Source organism: Lepidochelys kempii, chromosome 4 (assembly GCF_965140265.1).
Source record: "Lepidochelys kempii isolate rLepKem1 chromosome 4, rLepKem1.hap2, whole genome shotgun sequence".
NCBI classification, from domain to species: Eukaryota; Metazoa; Chordata; order Testudines; family Cheloniidae; genus Lepidochelys; species Lepidochelys kempii.
The window spans coordinates 91,276,670-91,296,929 of record NC_133259.1 but is presented as its reverse complement, the minus strand read 5'-3'; the positions used below and the strand labels follow the sequence as shown (position 1 = coordinate 91,296,929).

The 20,260-nt window shown below is 39.9% G+C and overlaps 1 protein-coding gene across 4 annotated transcripts in view; it reads right to left on the bottom strand.

The window, feature by feature from the left end:
* The window catches only part of CNGA1 (cyclic nucleotide gated channel subunit alpha 1), a 46,612-nt gene that overhangs the window by 9,735 nt on the left and 16,617 nt on the right, over window positions 1-20,260 (bottom strand). Inside the window, exons 1-7 of one of the 4 annotated variants that reach the window (XM_073342111.1) lie at window positions 15,753-16,128; window positions 8,783-8,905; window positions 6,807-6,923; window positions 2,708-2,872; window positions 1,965-2,027; window positions 1,569-1,595; window positions 1,359-1,472 (exon numbers count right to left, since the gene is read on the bottom strand). In XM_073342111.1, the coding sequence (XP_073198212.1) occupies window positions 1,359-1,472; window positions 1,569-1,595; window positions 1,965-2,027; window positions 2,708-2,872; window positions 6,807-6,923; window positions 8,783-8,889 (593 nt within the window). In that variant the 5' untranslated portion in view covers window positions 8,890-8,905; window positions 15,753-16,128. Of the gene's footprint in view, window positions 1-1,358; window positions 1,473-1,568; window positions 1,596-1,964; window positions 2,028-2,707; window positions 2,873-6,806; window positions 6,924-8,782; window positions 8,906-15,752; window positions 16,129-20,260 lie in introns of those variants that run through there. The other 3 variants (XM_073342109.1, XM_073342110.1, XM_073342113.1) reach the window with 3 other exon arrangements.

Genomic DNA, 20,260 nt, shown 5'->3' with positions numbered 1-20,260 from the left:
ATGCTGATAGGAGAGCTCTCTCCCCTCGACATAGAGCAGGCTACACAGGAGACCTTAGAGTGGAAAAAAAACAGCCCTGACCAACAAAAGTTTTACTAAGGAAAAGTGCCAGTGTGGACAGCGCTATGTTGGCAGAAGATTCTCTCCCAGTGACAAAGCTACCGCCCTCCATTGGGGGTATTCTATTTTGTTGGCAGGAGAGCTCTCTCCCGTCGACAAGGAGCGACTATAACGGCGCGGCTGTACCAGCACAACTGTGCCGCTATAAGGTGGGCAGTGTAGACATAGCCTGTGCCTTGTTCCTGTTTAGGATTTAAGCTTAACAGAGACAAGGCACTCTTATTCTGGAATATGAGTGTCCACACATGGAATTAATCAGGAACAACTTCATGAACATACAAGACCTAACAGTGGTCAGCATATTCACTTATCTAGGGCTAACATACACAACATGCTTGCAGTATACCTGTCAAGGTTCCTTCCCCACTCTGAACTCTAGGTACAGATGTGGGGACCTGCATGAAAACCTCCTAAGCTTACTTTTACCAGCTTAGGTTAAAACTTCCCCAAGGTACAAACTATTTTACCTTTTGCCCTTGGACTTTTGCTGCCACCACCAAACGTCTAACCAGTATTATTAGGAAAGAGTCCGTTTGGAAACGTCTTTCCCCCCAAAATCCTCCCAAACGTTACCCCCCCCTTTCCTGGGGAAGGTTTGATAAAAATCCTCACCAATTTGCATAGGTGACCACAGATCCAAACCCTGGGATCTTAAGAACAATGAAAAAGCATTCAGTTTCTTAAAAGAAGAATTTTAATAGAAGAAAAAATAAAAAGAATCACCTTTGTAAAATCAGGATGGTAAATACCTTACAGGGTAATTAGATTCAAAACATAGAGAATCCCTCTAGGCAAAACCTTAAGTTACAAAAAGACACAAAAACAGGAATATCCATTCCATTCAGCACAGCTTATTTTCTCAGCCATTTCAACAAAACAGAATCTAACGCATATCTAGCTAGATTACTTACTAAGTTCTAAGACTCCATTCCTGTTCTGTCCTCGGCAAAAGCATGACACAGACAGAGAGAGAGAGGCTTTGTTTTTCCCTCCCCCCAGCTTTTGAAAGTATCTTGTCTCCTCATGGGTCATTTTGGTCAGGTGCCAGCGAGGTTACCTTTAGCTTCTTAACCCTTTACAGGTGAAAGGGTTTTTCCTCTGGCCAGGAGGGATTTTAAAGGTGTTTACCCTTCCCTTTATATTTATGACAATACCCATGACTGGATTCAGTTGTGCAGGCAAGGCAATTTTACTAGAAGAACATAACACTATTTTGAAACCAAATGAAGAACACTTACTCCTCTTTCTTGTCTTTCTTCTTATGCTTATCTTTATTTCTGTGTTTTTCCTTTTTTTCCTTGTTCTTTTGCATTTCTGTGTCCTTTTTCTTTTCCTTTTTACCATCAGACTTGCTGAAACAATGGATTAAAATGTTATGGTTTTACGGAAAAACTAGAATGATAGTTTCTTTACAAGCTATCTTCTAAAATGTAATATTATTGTCTTACCCCTTCTTTTCTTTTTTCTGTTTCTCCCTAAAAAAGAAACAATATCTCTGTGATTGGCTCTTGGGATGCATATAACTATTATTTCCACTATTTTTCCTGTTAAAATCAGCTGAGTTCTATAAGTCTAACATTATGCTTAAGATTTTGGCCTTTGAATAAAACCTTTGTTTATAGTTTTCAACTATTTCCATTTTTACATGATTAAACAGGACACTAAGAACTTTTGTGTTTGAAAAACATTTGCTGTGCATATAGTTCAGATGTACATGTAATTTCTTATTGGATTACTTGTATGATGCTGCAATAATTTGCAAGGAAAGAACTAGGTATATTGCTTTTTTTCTTACTATTCTCTACAATATATATAACTTTATAGTGAAACTGTAGAGTACTTACTCATCTTTATTACTGTTGTTGTTGATATTGTACTGTGCAATGGCACTAGGTAGGTAATGTTCCCTAAGAAACAGCAAAATAAAAGTTATATCTGCTGCATGACACTAAATAGGCTAGTACTTGTAAACCAGTCTTTTAATGTAAGATTTACAGCTGCATAAGTTAGTTAAGATTTCCTAACTGGTTTGATAAGTTTAGAATGAAAATATTCACCAGTTAAGTACAGAGATGAAGAAAACCACTGAAATGTTGGTTATGTCTCTGTTTTCCTTTCTTGGAGTTTCAACACTTCTGAAAAGAAAAGGGGTGAAATCTTGGTGCCATTGAAGCCATGAGGAATTTTGCCATTGACTTCAGTGGAATCAGGATTTTACCGTTGATGTTTGCCCTGTTAAATGCCTGATCACATGGATTTTGGTTTTAAACTGCAGGTGTCTTCATAGCCTCCTAGGGTATTTCATGTTTAGACATTCAAACTGAACCATATTTTTATGACTGAGCATACAGAATGCTCAGGTAGGGAATCTGGTTGTGTTATCAAGGTGCCTGCGTTTTAAATCTAGGCCGTGAACATTAATGTTGCCCCTAATCAAAATAGATTTTACTGAAATTAGATAAAATAAAATTGTTTTGTGGCATAAAGTGAGATACAAAAACAAGCAGATAAAAATCCACATAAACAGGACCATATGGACACAGTCAAAGATTTGACATATACCCCATACAAGGAGCACAAAACTCACATGATTTCTTCTGATATCTCACCACAGAGATTCTGATTATTAAAATTATTGCTCCATCTTAGCTGTGGACCTTGAATTTTTTCCAAGAAAGAGTCTGAGGTTTGGCAGCCTTCATCAGAAACCCTCTTCTTCCAGTATTTTAAAGTAACCAAAAAGTTGGATATACTAAAAATAGATAGAAATATTAGTTAATATTTTTAAAAAGCTTAATTTCTTTGTTGAGGAAAAAAAAACCTTTGTAGGAAACCGAAATGTCACAATGCATTTGCACATATGTAACTTTCACTGTAGATTTCATTCACCATGCAGAGTGAGGATGGATGGCTTTGTACAAATCAGACAGATCCAGAAGAGGAAGAGCTGCCAGACTGTGGAAGTGGGGAGTCACAATACCTCCATCCTTCCTTGCGCCTATGGGACAGGGAAAAAATCACTGAATTCAGGGGGACAGCAAGAGATGAGCTAATAATATTGCCCCACACATACACAGAAGAGAAAGTCACCAGCTGCAGGGGTGGGACCTGAAGAACCCACACAAACTCCTTCACTTAGTAAAAATTCCTTTTAAGTAAAAGAGAATTTCATAACTTCCTCCCAGAAGCCAGGTTGATGGATGACACAGCTCCCAGAAGGTGGAGTCCTCTCCCACCTGCCTCATTTACCAGTAGGAGGGGAAAGAGAGCCACAACACCTCATTCCATCAGCAGGAGAGATTGTAGAGCCTTTTGCCTTACCAGCACCTAGGGGAGCAGAGTGTAGATCAGTGTATTCTGTGGGTGGCACACTGGACTTACATCCTAAAACAAGGCCCCCATTAGAGAACTTCAAAGAACGAACACGTCGGGAATGGAGGTTGTTTGTAACTCTGAACAAAATGTTACAGTTGTTCTTTCAAAAGTTTACAACTGAACATTGACTTAATACAGCTTTGAAACTTTACTATGCAGAAGAAAAATACTGTTTTTCCTTTATTTTTTTAAGTAGGTTATGTTTAAGATAGTATTATACTGTATTTGCTTTTTTTCGGGCGGGGGGGGGCGGGAGGTGTCTCTGCTGCTGCATTCTTGTGTACTTCTGGTTCCAAATGAGGTATGGTTGACTGGTCAGTTCGTAACTCTGGTGTTCATAACGCTGAGATTCTACTGTATCTCCAATGTGTTAGCCCTGAATTCTGAGGCAAGGTGTAAATTTTGTGACTGTATGAAATACATGGTTAAACATTCTAATTGTTATTGAACTAAGTATAATGGTGTTGATGCTGTTATTTTAATTTTTAATTCAGTGAACACTTTTACATGCCATAGTAGTCAGAATTTCCCATGCCATAATAGTATAATTTTATTCTTCTATGCACCAAAGATACCAAGGACCCTGGCACATAATATAGATCAAGTGTTGAATAACATAGGACCCTTGCACTCAATATTACTAGCTTGAAGACTATCAGAGCAACGTTTCTCTCCAGTAATTTTTCCATGTTGTGTTAAATGTTATGGCAACTAAAACAGAAAAGTTGAAAATAAATCTGTCAGTAGTATATCAGCTTAAGTTTAATTTTCTCCTTATATGAACAAATATTTTAAATTGATACTGTCTAGTTTAGATATCACAGTGACAGGATAGGCTTAGAGAAAACTAAATAGAGAGATCTGAGTATAGTTTCATTATTTCAGTTTTTAAATACTTTTCTTACAGGCTGAATACAAATCAATTAAAAAAACTCTGATTTCTAAAAAATGTATATTAATACATTTTAATTTTTCAAATTAAACCTACTTAAAATTAAATTTGAAATTATCTCATCCTCTATTATGGCCTAAATTTACTAAAATCTGTTAAAGTTGCTAAAATTCTATTTTAAAAAAATCAAGCAGTACATGTTTGCTGCCAAAATTTTAAAGAAAGTCAAACCACTGAACTGATGAAAGTCATTGGTTAAGCACCTGAAACCAAAGTTTGTTGAAGTGCTAAACCAGTTTTTGACTGCAATAGCCTCTTCTGCAAGTGCAAGGAGAATATTTTCTTCATTTCAGTTTATTCCACTAGTTCAGTTTAATGACTAGTTGAATCAAAATTGAGAAATAGATTAGGAGTTGAAAGAGCAGGAAAGCTTCTTTTTCTCTTCCAATCTATGATGTGTGAGAGGATGAGATATACTAGTTCTAAAATTGTGGAGGATGTGATGACCAGAAACAATTAATTCAGTTCACGAACAGCAGATAATACTTCCTTTGTTTAATAAATCAGTTAGTTTTAAATGCAAAAATATGTTTTGATAAACTTTTATTATGTATCCAACATATTTAAGGTAAAAAGAAAAGGAGTACTTGTGGCACCTTAGAGACTAACATTTATTAGAGCATAAGCTTTCATCATGAAAACCATATTTAAGGTAGTTTCAGTTAGCTATCAAACCATTTTAAAATGCTGGTTTGTAAATTTTAATTGAATTATCATTTCCATCCAAATTCAGCTTGATACAAATCACAAGTAAAAAAAAGTTAATCATCTAATAAATAAGAAACGTTATTCATTATTTCTAACATAGTAAAAAATGTAAAAATTAAGAAGCTATATGTATATATGTATGTTATGCTATATAATTGCTTACATTAATTTGTTTAGATATAATGTATCCTCCTGGTTAGCAAAAAGAAGTATCAAATTTAGTGTAAAACCTATATTTAGTTGCAAATCAACATGTTTTAATAGTTACCAACCTTTCTTTAAGAAAATAACTAAAAAGTTTAAATTCAAAACAACATGACAACTGATTTAAATTAAGGTTTTCTTCTTGCTGATTAAAATCTGTGATTTAACTCACTTTGATTTAAGTCACTCCACACTGTTTTATTATATTGCATTGATTGTAATTCTCACTTAAAAGCCTGAAAATAAGATTACTTGTCCTATGAATTTTGCCCTTTTACAGTTGGAATACATATTTTTCTTGTGTATTTTCAGTGGGAAAAAATTGTGGGTTTTGTTCCTTATTTGTGTATCAGCATCACTGATGATAATAACAGTGATGTCAGCTCACCACAGCAATCAGATAGATTGCTTGTTTTTTTAATTGCCTTTGGTTAACTAGTGCTCCCTTTGTTGACTGGCTGATTCTGCAGTAAACAAAATATTTAAAAATCACAAGCCAAAATCCTCCCTGGAGCAACTGTCCTTATTAGAGAGAAGAAGAATGGTCTTGTGATTAAGGTACTGCATTATTATTATTTATTTTACTGTTCGTATTGCAGCAGCACCTAGGTGCCCCAATCATAGTGCAGGACCACAGTGTGCTAAGTACTGTACAGTCCCTGCCCCAAATCTTGGGACAAAAGAAATCAGAGTTCGATTTCCAGTGCGATCATGGACTGACTTTGTGACCTTGAGTGAGTCACTTAATCTCTCTGTGTCTCAGTTTCCCAACTTTCTCCCAAACTTTGTCTGTCTTGTCTTTAGATTGTATACTCTTTTGGGGGCAGAGATGTGGGATATGTTGACCAGAGAGTAGAAGAGCTATTAGAGATGGGACAAAGACCACAAGGAAGACCCCGAAAAAGGTGGTTTGAGATGCTGAAGGAAGATATGAAGAAGGTTGGTGTCAGCTTGGAAGACACACTTTACAAAAATATTTGGAAACACAGAACAAGAGCTGCCAACCCCAAATGATGGGAAAAGACAAAGGTGAAGAGACTCTTTGGGCAGGGACTGTTTCTTACTAATGATGTGTATGTATGGTGCCTAACGCGATGGGGCCCTGACCTGGGTTGGGGCTTCTAGGTGCTAATACAATAATTATTGGTATAATTAATTATCAGAAACAAATTTGGCACCATGCCATAAACTTCATATAACTAGTGATTATTGCTGAGAGTTTCTCAGTTGCTTTGATTTCAGGGCATTTCCTTCCAAAAATAATGTATATATGTCAAGTTTTAATCGTAAACTCAAGAATGTCCCCTTAAAATCGATGTTTTAAACGTGAGAAAGATTACCAAAATATCACCACTAAACTTGTGTAAATAAATGGATCCATGGAGAGGTAAACACATAAATATGTAGGTACCCTGTGCTAAACATGGATTCCTGGGATGTACCTCACCTCTGTAGCACTCCTTTCACTGCCTGTGAGTTGTTTGTGGAAGAATAACCGGGGCAGCTGTCCCCATGCTCCTGTGTTTGTAATATGGATGAACTATCATACACTTCAGCCAGAGACCTATAATTAAACAGTATGTACAATGAAGAAATTATCTACTGTACTACAGCAACAATTCATAAATAGAAAAGGAGTACTTGTGGCACCTTAGAGATTAACCAATTTATTTGAGCATAAGCTTTTGTGAGCTACAGCTGCTTAAATAAATCGGTTAGTCTCTAAGGTGCCACAAGTACTCCTTTTCTTTTTGCGAATACAGACTAACACGGCTGTTACTCTGAAACAATTCATAAATAGTGGTTCCCAGGCATGATTTACTTATGTGTTTTATCTCTAAACCTTAAAGTTGCATTATTTTTTGGTATGGACTTTTGTTATTTGTTAAGAATTGAGAGTGTGCTGTGCTGGGAACTCTACAAAACACAGAAGAACTTTCAGTACCTGTCCCTACATAGTCCCTGACCCTGCAGAAATGAACAAACCTAAGGCCCCAACCTTGGAAAGTCAGTGGGACTACCCACATGTGTAAAGTTAAGCGCACACAAAATCTTTGCAGGGTTAAGGATTAAGGAAAATGTACCCCTGTATCAGTGTACGTTACTTGGATATAGGATGTTCCCATGCAATCCATGATGCATTCTTTAGTGAACTAGAAAGTGGATTTCATAACAGAGGGAATAGCAGTTTTACCAAATTAAGTTAACATGTCTGTTGAATGCCCTGTTGAATGTCTGTTGAATGCTACAGCCTGTAAATGGCAGCTCTGAACACACATTTCTGGCTTTAGCACACTTTTCATTTAACTTTAAAATTCACCTGTTTTGTGAGCCAATTTTTTAAACCAGCCTCCAAAATTGCAGATACTCCAGACGTGCATTGTACATGCAAATTGTCTAGTTAGATATTCCTCAAGCAAAACTTGCAAGCACAATTTTGTGCTGAAAACCTGCAACTCCCATTGAAATCAATAGGACTTTCTGCAGGTGCTCATCAGGCCACTTTTATTTGTCTAAACTTAGATGCCTGGACTTTAGGCACCCAGGTTTGAAAAATGTGGCCACAGTGACCAGTCTGTAAACAAACCATTAGGCTACAATTTGACTTCAGTGGGAGCTCTGGGTGTTCAGCACCTCGGAATATCAGAATACTTTTTATTTAGAAACCAAAACATGGATTGAGTAGTCTAAATTTGGACAGACAAATATGAAAGTATTAGCCACTGAGCAGTCACAACTTGTTATTCACTTTTTTTTTGCTATATGATCAATCATCTGAGTCACAGGATATTATTTCAGTTCCCTGATTTGATGAACTAAGCTTTAGAAACTTGAAAGAATCCCCTTTTCTGTGTGAAAAATTTATCTACAAACATTTGTAACTGTGTAGTGGTTTTCTGCAAAAAAGTTTTTCAAAATGGTTTTCCCAGTGTTTAATGCTCACAAATATTTATTCAGAATAGTATTCATCTTGCTTAGCTTTTAGTGGACTTTCTTGGTAATAAAAAGTGGCTCAGTTGAACGTCTACAAATAATCCAATAAAAAGGGTTGTGAATGCCAGCGAAGTGGGATTTACTCACAACTATATTTTTTACAGTATTGTCCCAACGCAAGGCATGAGCCACTTTGCAGGATGGTGAAACACTCAAATAGTCATTACCAAGTTATTTTTTGACTAGTTGAACTCATTTTTAAGGAAGCCAAATAATTTGACTAACAAATATAGTCACATTTTACCTTATCCTAATTAATTACAATGAGCAATGTATCACAGGTAGGTTAAAAGCTAAACTTCTTATGAATGGAAGAGGAAAGACACTAAGACAGGGACAGACATCTGTCTCCTGTCACTCTCATGCAAACTAATAAAAATTAAAAAATCCCGAGAGCAGAATTTGACCTACTTAGTATACTTGACTTACCTCCTGTTTCTATTCTCTATCCTTCCTACGCCCGCATCAGCATTCTGTACTGCCAGTCTGGGAACATTTATATAGGAGCGATGGGTGTTAATCACACCAACCTTCATGGTCAGATTGGTACTCCTTGGTTGAGAGGGGAGGAATCATTTCAAAATGAAAAAAAGTACTTTTATGGTTCTATACAAAAAGAAACACCGGAATGGCTAACATCTGCATGTTACATGCTCTAGGGCAAAGAGTAGAAAATTGATTATAGAAATTAGAGATATGCAATTTAAACATAGATCTCTTTGCTCCTGATTCAATCATTACACATCTGGAAAATAGGAGGTAGAATCAGGAAAAAACAAACCACCCAGAATGTCTTCCACAATACCAGAAAATGGGACCATTCAACCAAACAAAAATATAAATGTAATAAGACACAATTGTGTGTTTTAAGAATGTTAAGCAAATTTAAATTTATTATGTACAATTCAATAAAAACACATAGAACACATTGTCTCTATTCACAATACTTGTATTACAGCATTAAAATCTAGCTCTATGTAATGTACCTGATTCTGTAGTTCTTTACACGTGTGTAGCTCTCTCAGAGGTCAGTGGAAGTTGTGTGTATGTCAGTAATTTGGCTTCAGACTTAATATGTGACTTACCCCAATAAAAGTAGAAAAAATATGAAGTATTATTAAGTATAAAATATGTCAACTACTTCCCCTATTACAACAACAAATGGCAAAGGCACTCTAGCTGAAGCGTACTGCCCTCATCCTCCCTCCCCTCTTCTTCCAGTTATTTTTCACAGCCACTTGTCGCATCTTGCCCTTGGTTAGATTGCAAGCATGTCAGGGCAAAGGCTGTGTCTTTCTACGTGTTTGTACAGTGCCTGGCACAAATGAGCCCTGCTCCTGATTGGTGCCTTTAGCTGCTGCTGCAATACAACTAAGAAGTAATAAAAATTATAAAATATGACACTGTAAGATTAAGGAGATATGAGATTAGACTCTAGGTCTGAGTGCAAGCCGCAAATTGCAAAACTGAATGCAGTTCAGCTCACCTATGTACTATAACTTTAGAATAAATGTAATGGAGCTAATTCTCCTCTCACCCTGGTGTCAGTCAGGAACACTTCTACTGAAGTCAGTGGAATTACACTAGTTTTAAACTGGTGTCAGTGGCAGGAGAATCAGGCCCAATAACTTTGCCTACTAAATATGTAGGGTGGAATCCTGGTCCTTTCAAAGAAAACTTTGCCATTGATTTATTTCACTCTTAATGCTTTTCCAGGAATTCACAAAGACAGTAGCAGCTGAGAGAGTTTGCTCCATTGGGCCCTCTGGTGGTCCCCATGAAGTCAACAGCAAAACTCCCAATATAATGGGACTGTCATAAATATAAAGGGAAGGGTAAACCCCTTTAAAATCCCTCCTGGCCAGAGGAAAAATCCTCTCACCTGTAAAGGGTTAAGAAGCTAAAGGTAACCTCGCTGGCACCTGACCAAAATGACCAATGAGGAGACAAGATACTTTCAAAAGCTGGGGGGAGGGAAAAACAAAGCCTCTCTCTCTCTGTCTGTGTCATGCTTTTGCCGAGGACAGAACAAGAATGGATTCTTAGAACTTTTAGTAAGTAATCTAGCTAGGTATGTGTTAGATTCTGTTTTGTTGAAATGGCTGAGAAAAGAGCTGTACTGAATAGAATGACTATTCCTGTCTGTGTGTCTTTTTTGTAACTTAAGGTTTTGCTTAGAGGGATTCTTTATGTTTTAATCTAATTACCCTGTAAGGTATCTACCATCCTGATTTTACAGGGGGGATTTCTTTATTTCTATTTACTTCTATTTTTATTAAAAGTCTTGTAAGAAAACTGAATGCTTTTTCATTGTTCTAAGATCCAAGGGTTTGGGTCTGTGGTCACCTAGGCAAATTGGTGAGGATTTTTACCAAACCTTCTCCAGGAAAGACATGTCCAAACTACGTTTCCCAGTAAACCCGGATAAAGTTTGGTGGTGGCAGTGGAAATCCAAGGGCAAAGGGTAAAATTAATTTGTACCTTGGGGAAGTTTTAACCTAAGCTGGTAAAAGTAAGCTTAGGAGGTTTTCATGCAGGTCCCCACATTTGTACCCTAGAGTTCAGAGGGGGGAAGGAACTTTGACAGGGACCATGGTAGGGGCCCTCCATGTGGAATCATTTAGGTTTTTCAAACATGGCCCATTATGTAGCTGAGTAAGACAGGAAGGATGGTTTAGGGTAGTTAGGGTACTAGCCTAGTATTTGAGAGACCGAGGTTCAATTCATTGCTCTGTCACAGACTTCCTGTGTGACCTTGGGCACAACCCTTAGTCTCTCTGCCTCAGTTCCCCACTGTTAAATGCACTTCCCTACCTCATAGGGTTGTAAGGATAAAATTATTAAAGATTGTGAAGCACTCAGATATAATGTTGATGGAGGCCATATAAGTACCTTAGATACAGTACCATGCGGTCACATAAATAAGGGGCCTGTGCCTGACATGAAGTTTTACTGTTGGAGAGAGAATTTCATAGCAAATCATGAACTAAATTTGGTACACTAGCCCTTGCCCAATGCATTCTGGTTAATATGCAATCTCAGTGTTCAGTTACAAAATAAAGGTAGGTGTTTTATAAAATCCTTTCAGAAATGCTGGTAAAAGTGAGTCACTATACCCAGCATGTTATTCGGTTGCCTGTCCTGAGTATTTTCAAATTTGCCAACAGGCACAATTTCAATCAGCCTGTCAGTTTGAAGATGCATGAAGATGACAGTTTTGAAGTTGCCAGTAACTGACAGGAATTACTTCAAAAAAGGCCCATTCATGATTTGCTGTGCTGCTGAGAAGTGCCATAAAATGCCACTGACAGGATCACTTTTGATGAAAATACCTGTGCCGTTCAATCCAGCCTGCGGCTGGGAAGATGATGGAAGAAGCATTGTGATACTGCTACAGCATGTGTCTACTAAACTAAACAGGAATATGATGTATTTGTTGGTGGATTATGTCTTTGTGTTAGCCAGTGAAACTGAAGGCACCATTCCCACTTGCCTAACTCATTTCATATGGGAGAGCGGAGAGGAAACTCTGTTTCCAACAGGCAAACAGGCAGTGCATGCAGGCTATGCAGACATCTACCACAGTCCATAAAATAAAAAGATTAAGATTGAATACTAACAAGTATCATTCCATTATATCTTGCCTTTAAAATGGCTAATTGTATGGCTTAGCTATAAGGAGGCAGGCACATAAGAAACATATTTTTAAGACCTAACCAATGAGTCAACCATGGCATAGGTGCTGGAAGGAGGACTTTCACTGGATTGCTTCAGCAAGGGCCTTAGGGATTGAAACTACACCAGCTTTTATTAAGCGGTTGTATCTCTACACATGAATGGGGAGCAATATCAAAAGTGGGTAATGCTGGCACCCAAAGGCAGCTCAGATCCACCCTGATTCAACCACTCCCTGAAGAAGCTATTAAAAAGATCCAATTTGGAACATTAGTGTAAATTAAAGCTGGTCATCTTCCTGGTCAAAACTCAATACTGGACAAAGGCAGAAACACTGTTTACCCTTCACAGGGGAAATCTCTTTTCTAACAAAATTGACTGGGGGCAGAAAAAGGGAATGCGGGGGTGGGAGGATTGGGGATGCATTCAGAGCCCCTAGCATGGGGGAGAGAATGGGGAACAATGATAGGGGGCGTGGGAGATGGGCCACACACAGCCCTTGGCATGAGTCAGAGGGGAATTGCAGCAGGGGATGGGAGAGTGGAATTCAGGTTACTTGGTGGATGTGGGGAGGAGGATTGGAGGAATGTAAGGAACACCAGTGTGTGCAATCCATTCAGCCTATAGAAGCTATATAGTGTGCAACCCCCTAGCTATGAAAGGGGCTAAGGGCTGCCCAATAAAGGTTGTTGATATAATCACATATGACTAATCTGTCCACAGAAAGATGAGATGGTGTAAAATTGTTGCATCCAGAGGGTCACTGATGCTGGTGTGGGTCAAGCACTCAGCTGAAGCCCCTTTGTGTTGTAAGGCTGCACATATGGAGCAGGGCACTGAATCCAAAACAGTGTTAAGCATCTAGCAAACAATATTTGGAGAGACTTTGTGTTATGCTTCAGGAGACAGTTTGTGGTCTCTGTAAGAGCCTTAAAAGTGTTGTGTGGGACATCATAAGAAAACAGAGGCTTCTTGGATACCAGGCTGGAATATCTAGCTTAGAATTTCTGCAAAAGCTGGTCTGCTGTATATTCCTCTGCTGTTCAGAGAAACAGGACTTTGTGTATATTTCAGTAAATAAATGGATTACACCAAGGTTACTCCAACTTCTTGTCACTGACTTCTCATTCAAATGGAACTACCCCATAAGGATTTTCCAATCGGCCTAAGGGACAATCATAGCAATATAAATCCTGGCCTAGAACTTTTAAAAGGAGCTGTCAGCTGGGGACAGGGAACAAATGGGACTGAAGCATTCCTTCCCCCAAGACATTGGAAAAGAGGACAGTAGAGACTCTTCAAACCCTCCCTCGCCCTCAAGCACTGGAATTTGGAGGCTTTGACTGAGCCGCATGTTCCCCTAAGATCCTTGGTCTCATACCCACACATCACTCCACCAAAGATACAGATGGGCCAGAATCTATAGAGGCCCTGTGAGTAGGGTTGTCAGGTGCCCTGGTTTTGACCTGAATGGCCAGTCAAAAAGGGACCCTGGCAGCTCCGCTCAGCACTGCTGAGCCATCAAAAGTCCAGTCAGCAGTACAGCAGGATTAAGGCAGGCTCCCTACCTGCTGTGGCTCCGTGCAGCTCCCGGAAGCAGCCGGCATGTCCCTGCGGGCCCCTAGGCACAAGGGTAGCCAGGGAAGCTTCACATGCTGACCCCACCCCAAAAGCCAGCTCTGCAGCTCCCGTTGGCCGGGAAGCACGCAGTTGCTTGGCTGCGTCTCCACCTAGGGGTCGGACATGCCAGCCACTTCCAGGAACAGCGTGGAGCCAGAGCAGGCAGGGAGCCTACCTTAGCTGCACTGCACCGCCGACCTGGACCCACCTGAGGTAAGCGCCACCTGGCCTGCACCCTGAACCCCCTGCCCCAGATCAGAACCCTATCCCACACTCTAAGACCATCCCAGACCCTGCACCCTCACCTGCACCCCAACCCTGTACCCCTGGTCGTAACCCCCTCCTGCACTCACACTCCCTCCCAGAGCCCACACCCCACACCTCCTCCCACATCCCACACCTCTGCCCCAGCCCTGAGCCCCCTCCCAAACCCAAACTCTCTCCCAGAGCCTGTGCCCTGACACCCCCGCACACCCAACCCTTTGCCCCGACACCCCCGCACACCCAACCCTTTGCCCCAGCCCCGAGCCCCCTTCCACACTCCAAATTCCTTGGCCCAGCCTGGAGCCCTCTCCTGCACCCCAAACCCCTCACCTCTGTCCCCACCCCAAAGACCACACCCCTAGCCGGAGCAATCACTCCCTCCCACACACCAATCCCCTGCCCCAGCTCAGATCCCCCTCCTGCACCCTGAAACACTCATTATTGGCCCTACCCTGCAGCCTGCACCCCCAGCTGGAACTCTCACCTCCTTTCACACCCCAACCCCCTGCCCCAGCCCCGTGAAAGTGAGTGAAGGTGGCGAAGAACCAGCAACAGAGGGAGGGGGTCTGGAGTGAGTAGGGGGTGGGGCCTCAGAGAAGGGGCAGGGCTGGGGCAAGGGTGTTTGGTTTTGTGTAATTAGAAAGTTGGCAACCCTAGTTCCACTGGTTCAGACTGTGGAGCAACCACTCTGAGGCCTCTTCTTCCCCAGCCTGATAGTTCTGATTAGACTGGTGTGGAACTCCTATGCACAGATGTGGAAAGGACTTGACCCCCCCATAGTTCCAAATTAGTGGGTCACAATTTGGATCTCAGTAAAGAGTACAGGATCAGGTTGTTTTTCCTGTCTTCAAATTCTATTAGCATTAAAGAATATATTTGATAATTTCAGATGTGAAGGGCCACATTTTTAAACTCAGAAGCCCAAAATTGTCCTGTAGAAATGACAACACAACTGTCTGCCTATATGTGCCTGACCTGTGAGCGTGGTATTTTTATTGAGCACTTGTGGGTCAAAATCCCTGCCCCACTGAAGTTATGTTAAGCAAAATATTTTTGGACTATATTAATTATGTTAATATAGCTTTTCCTTATTCTCTAGCTACACCAGTTTTGTTAAAATATCATATTAGCACAAACTATCATACTGATTATTATCTTCTAGCCCACTCCACAACAGCAGATTACAATATTTAGGAAGTTAGACTTCAAGGTAATGCAAATGAACTTTTGCTTTAGAAATATTACACAATTATTATCAGGTCATGGATTTCACAAATAATCTGGCTCTATGTATTCTCTTTTTAAAAAGATAAGAGAGTTATGAAGAACAACTAAATGTTCAAACTCTTACTGTTTTTTTTTAAAAAAAACTATTTTACCAGTGATAAGCCAAGAGCATTAGGATGCAAGAAAACAAAAGAGAGCATTATTCATGTACAGAATTGTAATGAATGGAGGATTAGCAGATCCATCTGCTGTGCTTTTTTACATTAGCCAGTTCTCGCTTTCCTATTGGCACAATGGTCCAAATTTACCCCTGCTGTATCTACACTGACTTCAGGGATGTAATGACTTCAACAGAGAAACACCAGGGATTAATTTGGCCCAGTACGTCTATTTGCTTACTTTTAATTATTGAAGAACAACATACAAAATATTCAGTTACATTACTTTAAAAAAAGTTACAAAATTTCTAGATTGTTGTTACAAAATCTCTAGATTTTGCCCTCTAGGATACATCTAGAATAAAGCAAATTAAAAAAAAAATACCTAAGTGGGGAAAAAAAAGACACCGATATTATTGCTGTCACAAGGGTGCTTTGCTATTGTGGGTGCTTACCTTGGTAATGTAATCTACTCCTAGTAATGATTGCAGTCCTTTAAGTTGTCAGCATTTCCACGCTCAATGTAAACAGCCACAATGAAAATCCAAAAATAATCAACATGTCAGGGTATTAATTTCCTTATTGCTGAATTTCTTAAATGGGCAGTCTAATGGTACTTCTCTGTATTATTCCAAGACCAGGGCATGGTCATTAGACAAGGATTTCCTTGACCTAGTGCTGGATTTTGAGATTTAGAGACAGATGAAAGTGACAGTGACAGTCACCTTTATCCCTCACCTGAGCAGAAGCTTATGAATACTATGAATATGCATGGGATTTGACAAAGACTATTGAACAATTCCTGTTCTGAAACTAAGGAAGATATTGGAAAAGCGTTACATAGCAATATTGATTGGTGGTATTTTTGTATTACTTTATTGCAGATTCATACCTTATTATTGTACTAGAGTTTTTCACTGGAATAGGTATGGATTACTGTTTGTTCTTTCATATTTTATCATACAGCCTAGAATAATAATAATTACAGTTTTAGTCAATTTGGAAACTTCTCAGCCAAACTAATACAGCTTTGTAAGGGACTATAATGTTCCCATTGTGATGCTTAAAATACCTGTAAAATGTTTCATATATGTTTAGTTCAAAATGTTATTGTTTATAACATCTTTCTTGCCAATTCTAAGAAAAAGTATTATTTTAGCTATCAGAGAGAGAGAAAACCTATTAGTAGTAATCTCCTTGCTCTATCTTAGGTTTTGAAAAAGGACAAACTGTGTCAGAAAAGTTGTGTGTGTCAGAACATAAAACTGCATCAGAACATAAAACAGCAAAGAATTAATCACAAGCTGACAAGAAAGTATGATTTGTGGTTAAGGCACTGAGATAGATGCCAGGAGATTTGGTTCAGATCCTAGCTTTGCCACAGGTTTCCCTTCTGTCCTTCCCTTAGGGTTCAATTCACAATTTCCCTGAGGGCACTTTGGGTAAGTCTACACTGCAGTATAAGTGGGACTTGAGTCATCTGGGCCTCGGTTAAAGAACCCAGGTCTTGAGCATCTACATTGATTTTTAACCCTACATTAAGAATTTTCTAATCCAGGCTTGAACCTGGGACTCTGGCACCATAGAATTGGAAGAGACCTCTGGAGATCATCTAGTCCAGTCCCCTGCTCAAAGCAGGACAAACACCCACTAATTCATCCCAGTCAGGGCTTTGTCAAGCCGGGCATTAAAAATCTCTAAGGACAGAGATTTCATCACCTCCCTAGGTAACCCATTCCAGTCTACAGAAGAGAAGAGAAGAGTGAGGGGGGATTTGATAGCAGCATTCAACTACCTGAAAGGGGGTTCCAAAGAGGAAGGAGCTAGACTGTTCTCAGTGGTGGCACATGACAGAACAAGAAGCAGTGGTCACAAGTTGCCGTGGGGGATGACCAACAGTGGCTCCAGAACTTTTGCATAGAGAAAGCTACATTTCTGGAGCTTTGTAAGCAGCTTGCCCCAAGCCTCCAGTTAAAGACACACGCATGAGGGCAACCATCCTGATCCAGAAATGGGTTACTATAATCCTCTCAAAGCTGGCTATCCCAGACTGCTACACATCATTGCCAACCAGTTTGGTGTTGGAAAGATGACTGTAGGTAAAGTGGTGGCAGAGGTTTCTGAGGCAATCAGGTTTACCTCAACGTGGTGGGCATAAAAGATATTTCTGACGTAACTGCTGGCTTTGAAAGAATGTGGTTTCCAAACTGCACCAGCACGACTGATGGGACTCATGTGCCCACAGTTTGCCCTCTTAGGAGCACAAGTACATAAACCTAGTCTGTGGGTAACTTGCTTCTGATGATGACCTTGGGGGGGTTGTTTGAAGGCCAGATGAGGGGAATCAGGAAAGATTTCTTTCAGGATGGGGTCCCCAGTGAGTATGGGTTGTAGTTGTTTGATGATACCCAGTATGGGTTCCAGTGTGGGGTGGTAGGTGACAACTAGGGGTGTGTGGTCACAGGGGGTTTTATTTCTGTATTGAAGCAGGTTCTATCAGGGTGTTAACATGCCACATCACCTTCAATGTTCCCTTATAATATATGCTAACTATTTATACTACTGCTGGGGGAATTATGTGCACTACGCAATGCAGAATTTGGACAGAATTAATGTTCTGCATAGAATTTCATTTTTTCCCCACAGAATTGGTGCAACAGAACTGCTGGCCACCACCTGGGGCTGCTGAACCAAGCAGAGCCCAGCTCTCCAGCTCGCAAATACAGGACACTGCTGGTGGAAGGGGGAGGGAGAGCTGGAGGGTTCCAGGCAGCTGCAGCTCTCAGCACATCTTGAAGGAAAGAGGCAGTGTGCAGGAAACTCCATACAAACCCCAGACCCAGTATCAAGCTGTTTCTCTCTCTGGATCCCTGAGCTCTGGGGGTAGGGAGTGTGGGTGTGTGCGCTTGCAGGCACCCTACAGCTGGACTCTGGGAAAGGGGGTGTGAGTGTCTGGGCTGGAGGGCGCCCCACAGATGGGCTCTGGGTGGGAGGGGATGCAGGTGTCTTGGCCAGGGGACATCCTGCAGCTGGGTTCTGAGGGATGGGGGTACAGGTGTCTGGGTGTGGTAGGGGGTTCCCCAAAGCTGGGCTCGGGGGGGTATCTGAGACCAGAAGGAAGAGGTTTCCCCCAAGATGTGCCCAGCTGGCACGTGTGACACACCCAGACTGAGGCACCCAACAAAAACAGAACAGAGAAACAGAAACTGGGTTGTCACAGGGATTTCTTTAACTCTCTACTTCTGGGGGAATCTATTTTGTTGTGTGTATTATTACTGACATACCTGTTGAAAGGTATTTTGAAATAAATTACCAAAATAATTCAAACTGGTGTGATTATATTGTGTTATTTTGACAAATAAAATATGCAGAATTTCAAAATATTGGGCACAGAATTTTTAATTTTTTGGTGCAGAAGGTTCCCAGGAGTATTATGCTAAACCATCTGTTTGATTTTGTACGTAGGTGTGATACTTTGAATAATTTCCCCATACCTGAGGAAGAGCTCTGTGTAGCTCAAAAGCCTGTCTCTCTCACCAACAGAAGTTGGTTCAATAAAAAATATTATCTCACCCACCTTGTCTCTGTAATATCCTATCCTGGGACTGATGTGGCTACAACAATACTGCATTTACAAGAACATTGTAGCTATTAGAAACAAGCAAAACACCACATATTAGAAACCCAGTAAATTCATAGTTAATGTTATACCCAAATATGCAGATAAGTAAAAGGCATCCAGAATATCAAATGAAATCAGATGCAAATCACATGTCAAATTCAGGCAAATTTTCAGGACATAATTTATTGTTGTTTCAGCAAGGTTGAAAATTCAACTTCTATCAAGTTAAATGATTTTTCTTGAATCTTTTATTTAACTGCTCCTGTGCCTGTATTATAGAACGTGGTCTTTTATTACTAAAAATATCAAATTTCATGTTGTTTTCATGTTGGTCCACAAGTACTGTGGACCAAATCTATTTGTTTCTTTCTCAACAATTTGGTTATGTTTTATGTAAAGGAATTTTGAATTCCATCTAAAATCCAATGGGGTTATATCTTAACTGAGATAGGGAAGGGTCAGATTTGCTTTAAATATGTGGTTCTGTTCTTGCAAACCCTTACTCCAGTGAGTAATTTTTATTCATGAGTATTTCCATTGGAGTCAATGGGATAATTCCAACTCTTATGAGTAGGGGTTTGCAGGATCAAGCCCTATATTTGCTGAATGACTTGACAAATAGGCACAACTCTGCTCCCTTTTAAGTCAAAATCAGAAATCCCATTAATGTCAGGGAGAGCTCAATTAGTTCCAGTGTTTATACAAGAGTCAATATTTTCCCATAGGGATTTCTTACATTGTTTTGTATTTAAATCAAGTAACCTTGACTGACGGGAGGAAGATAGAAGCCCTGGATTATGGTTTTATTAGGCTTGTTTTAATCTATTTCCATATGTGGCTTTGTCAGCTCCTTTATAATTCTTCTCAATCCTATTAAGGCTGTCTCTATTTGCAAGCTCTCATTTACATGACATGTATACATATTTATTTATAAATAATTAGTTTCTGAAAGGAAGGGCTCTGCTTTGTAGTCACAAAGGAAATTGGAAATTTACTATTTTGTTGTAGTTATCTAGGTGGATAAATGCTTAGGTCTTGTCTACACTGTAGGTATGTTTGTTTGTTTTTTGCAAATATTCCCCGCCTTTTCCTGGCGCTGGTGCTGTTCCAACAATGGTAGGAGCACCAGCATAGAAAAGCCTCCCGCAGTTCCTAGCATTTTAAATCTTATATCATTTAGGCCTTCTCTGAGCAAGATTAGAAACAAACTTAAAACACAGGCAGCGTCAGAAGCACTGTTTATAGAATCACAATTAATTTGTTAAGGTGGCCAGGGTAATATCTGTAGCAAGAACAGGAATATTAATATACTACAGGCAGTTATATTTTTCAGCTCTGACA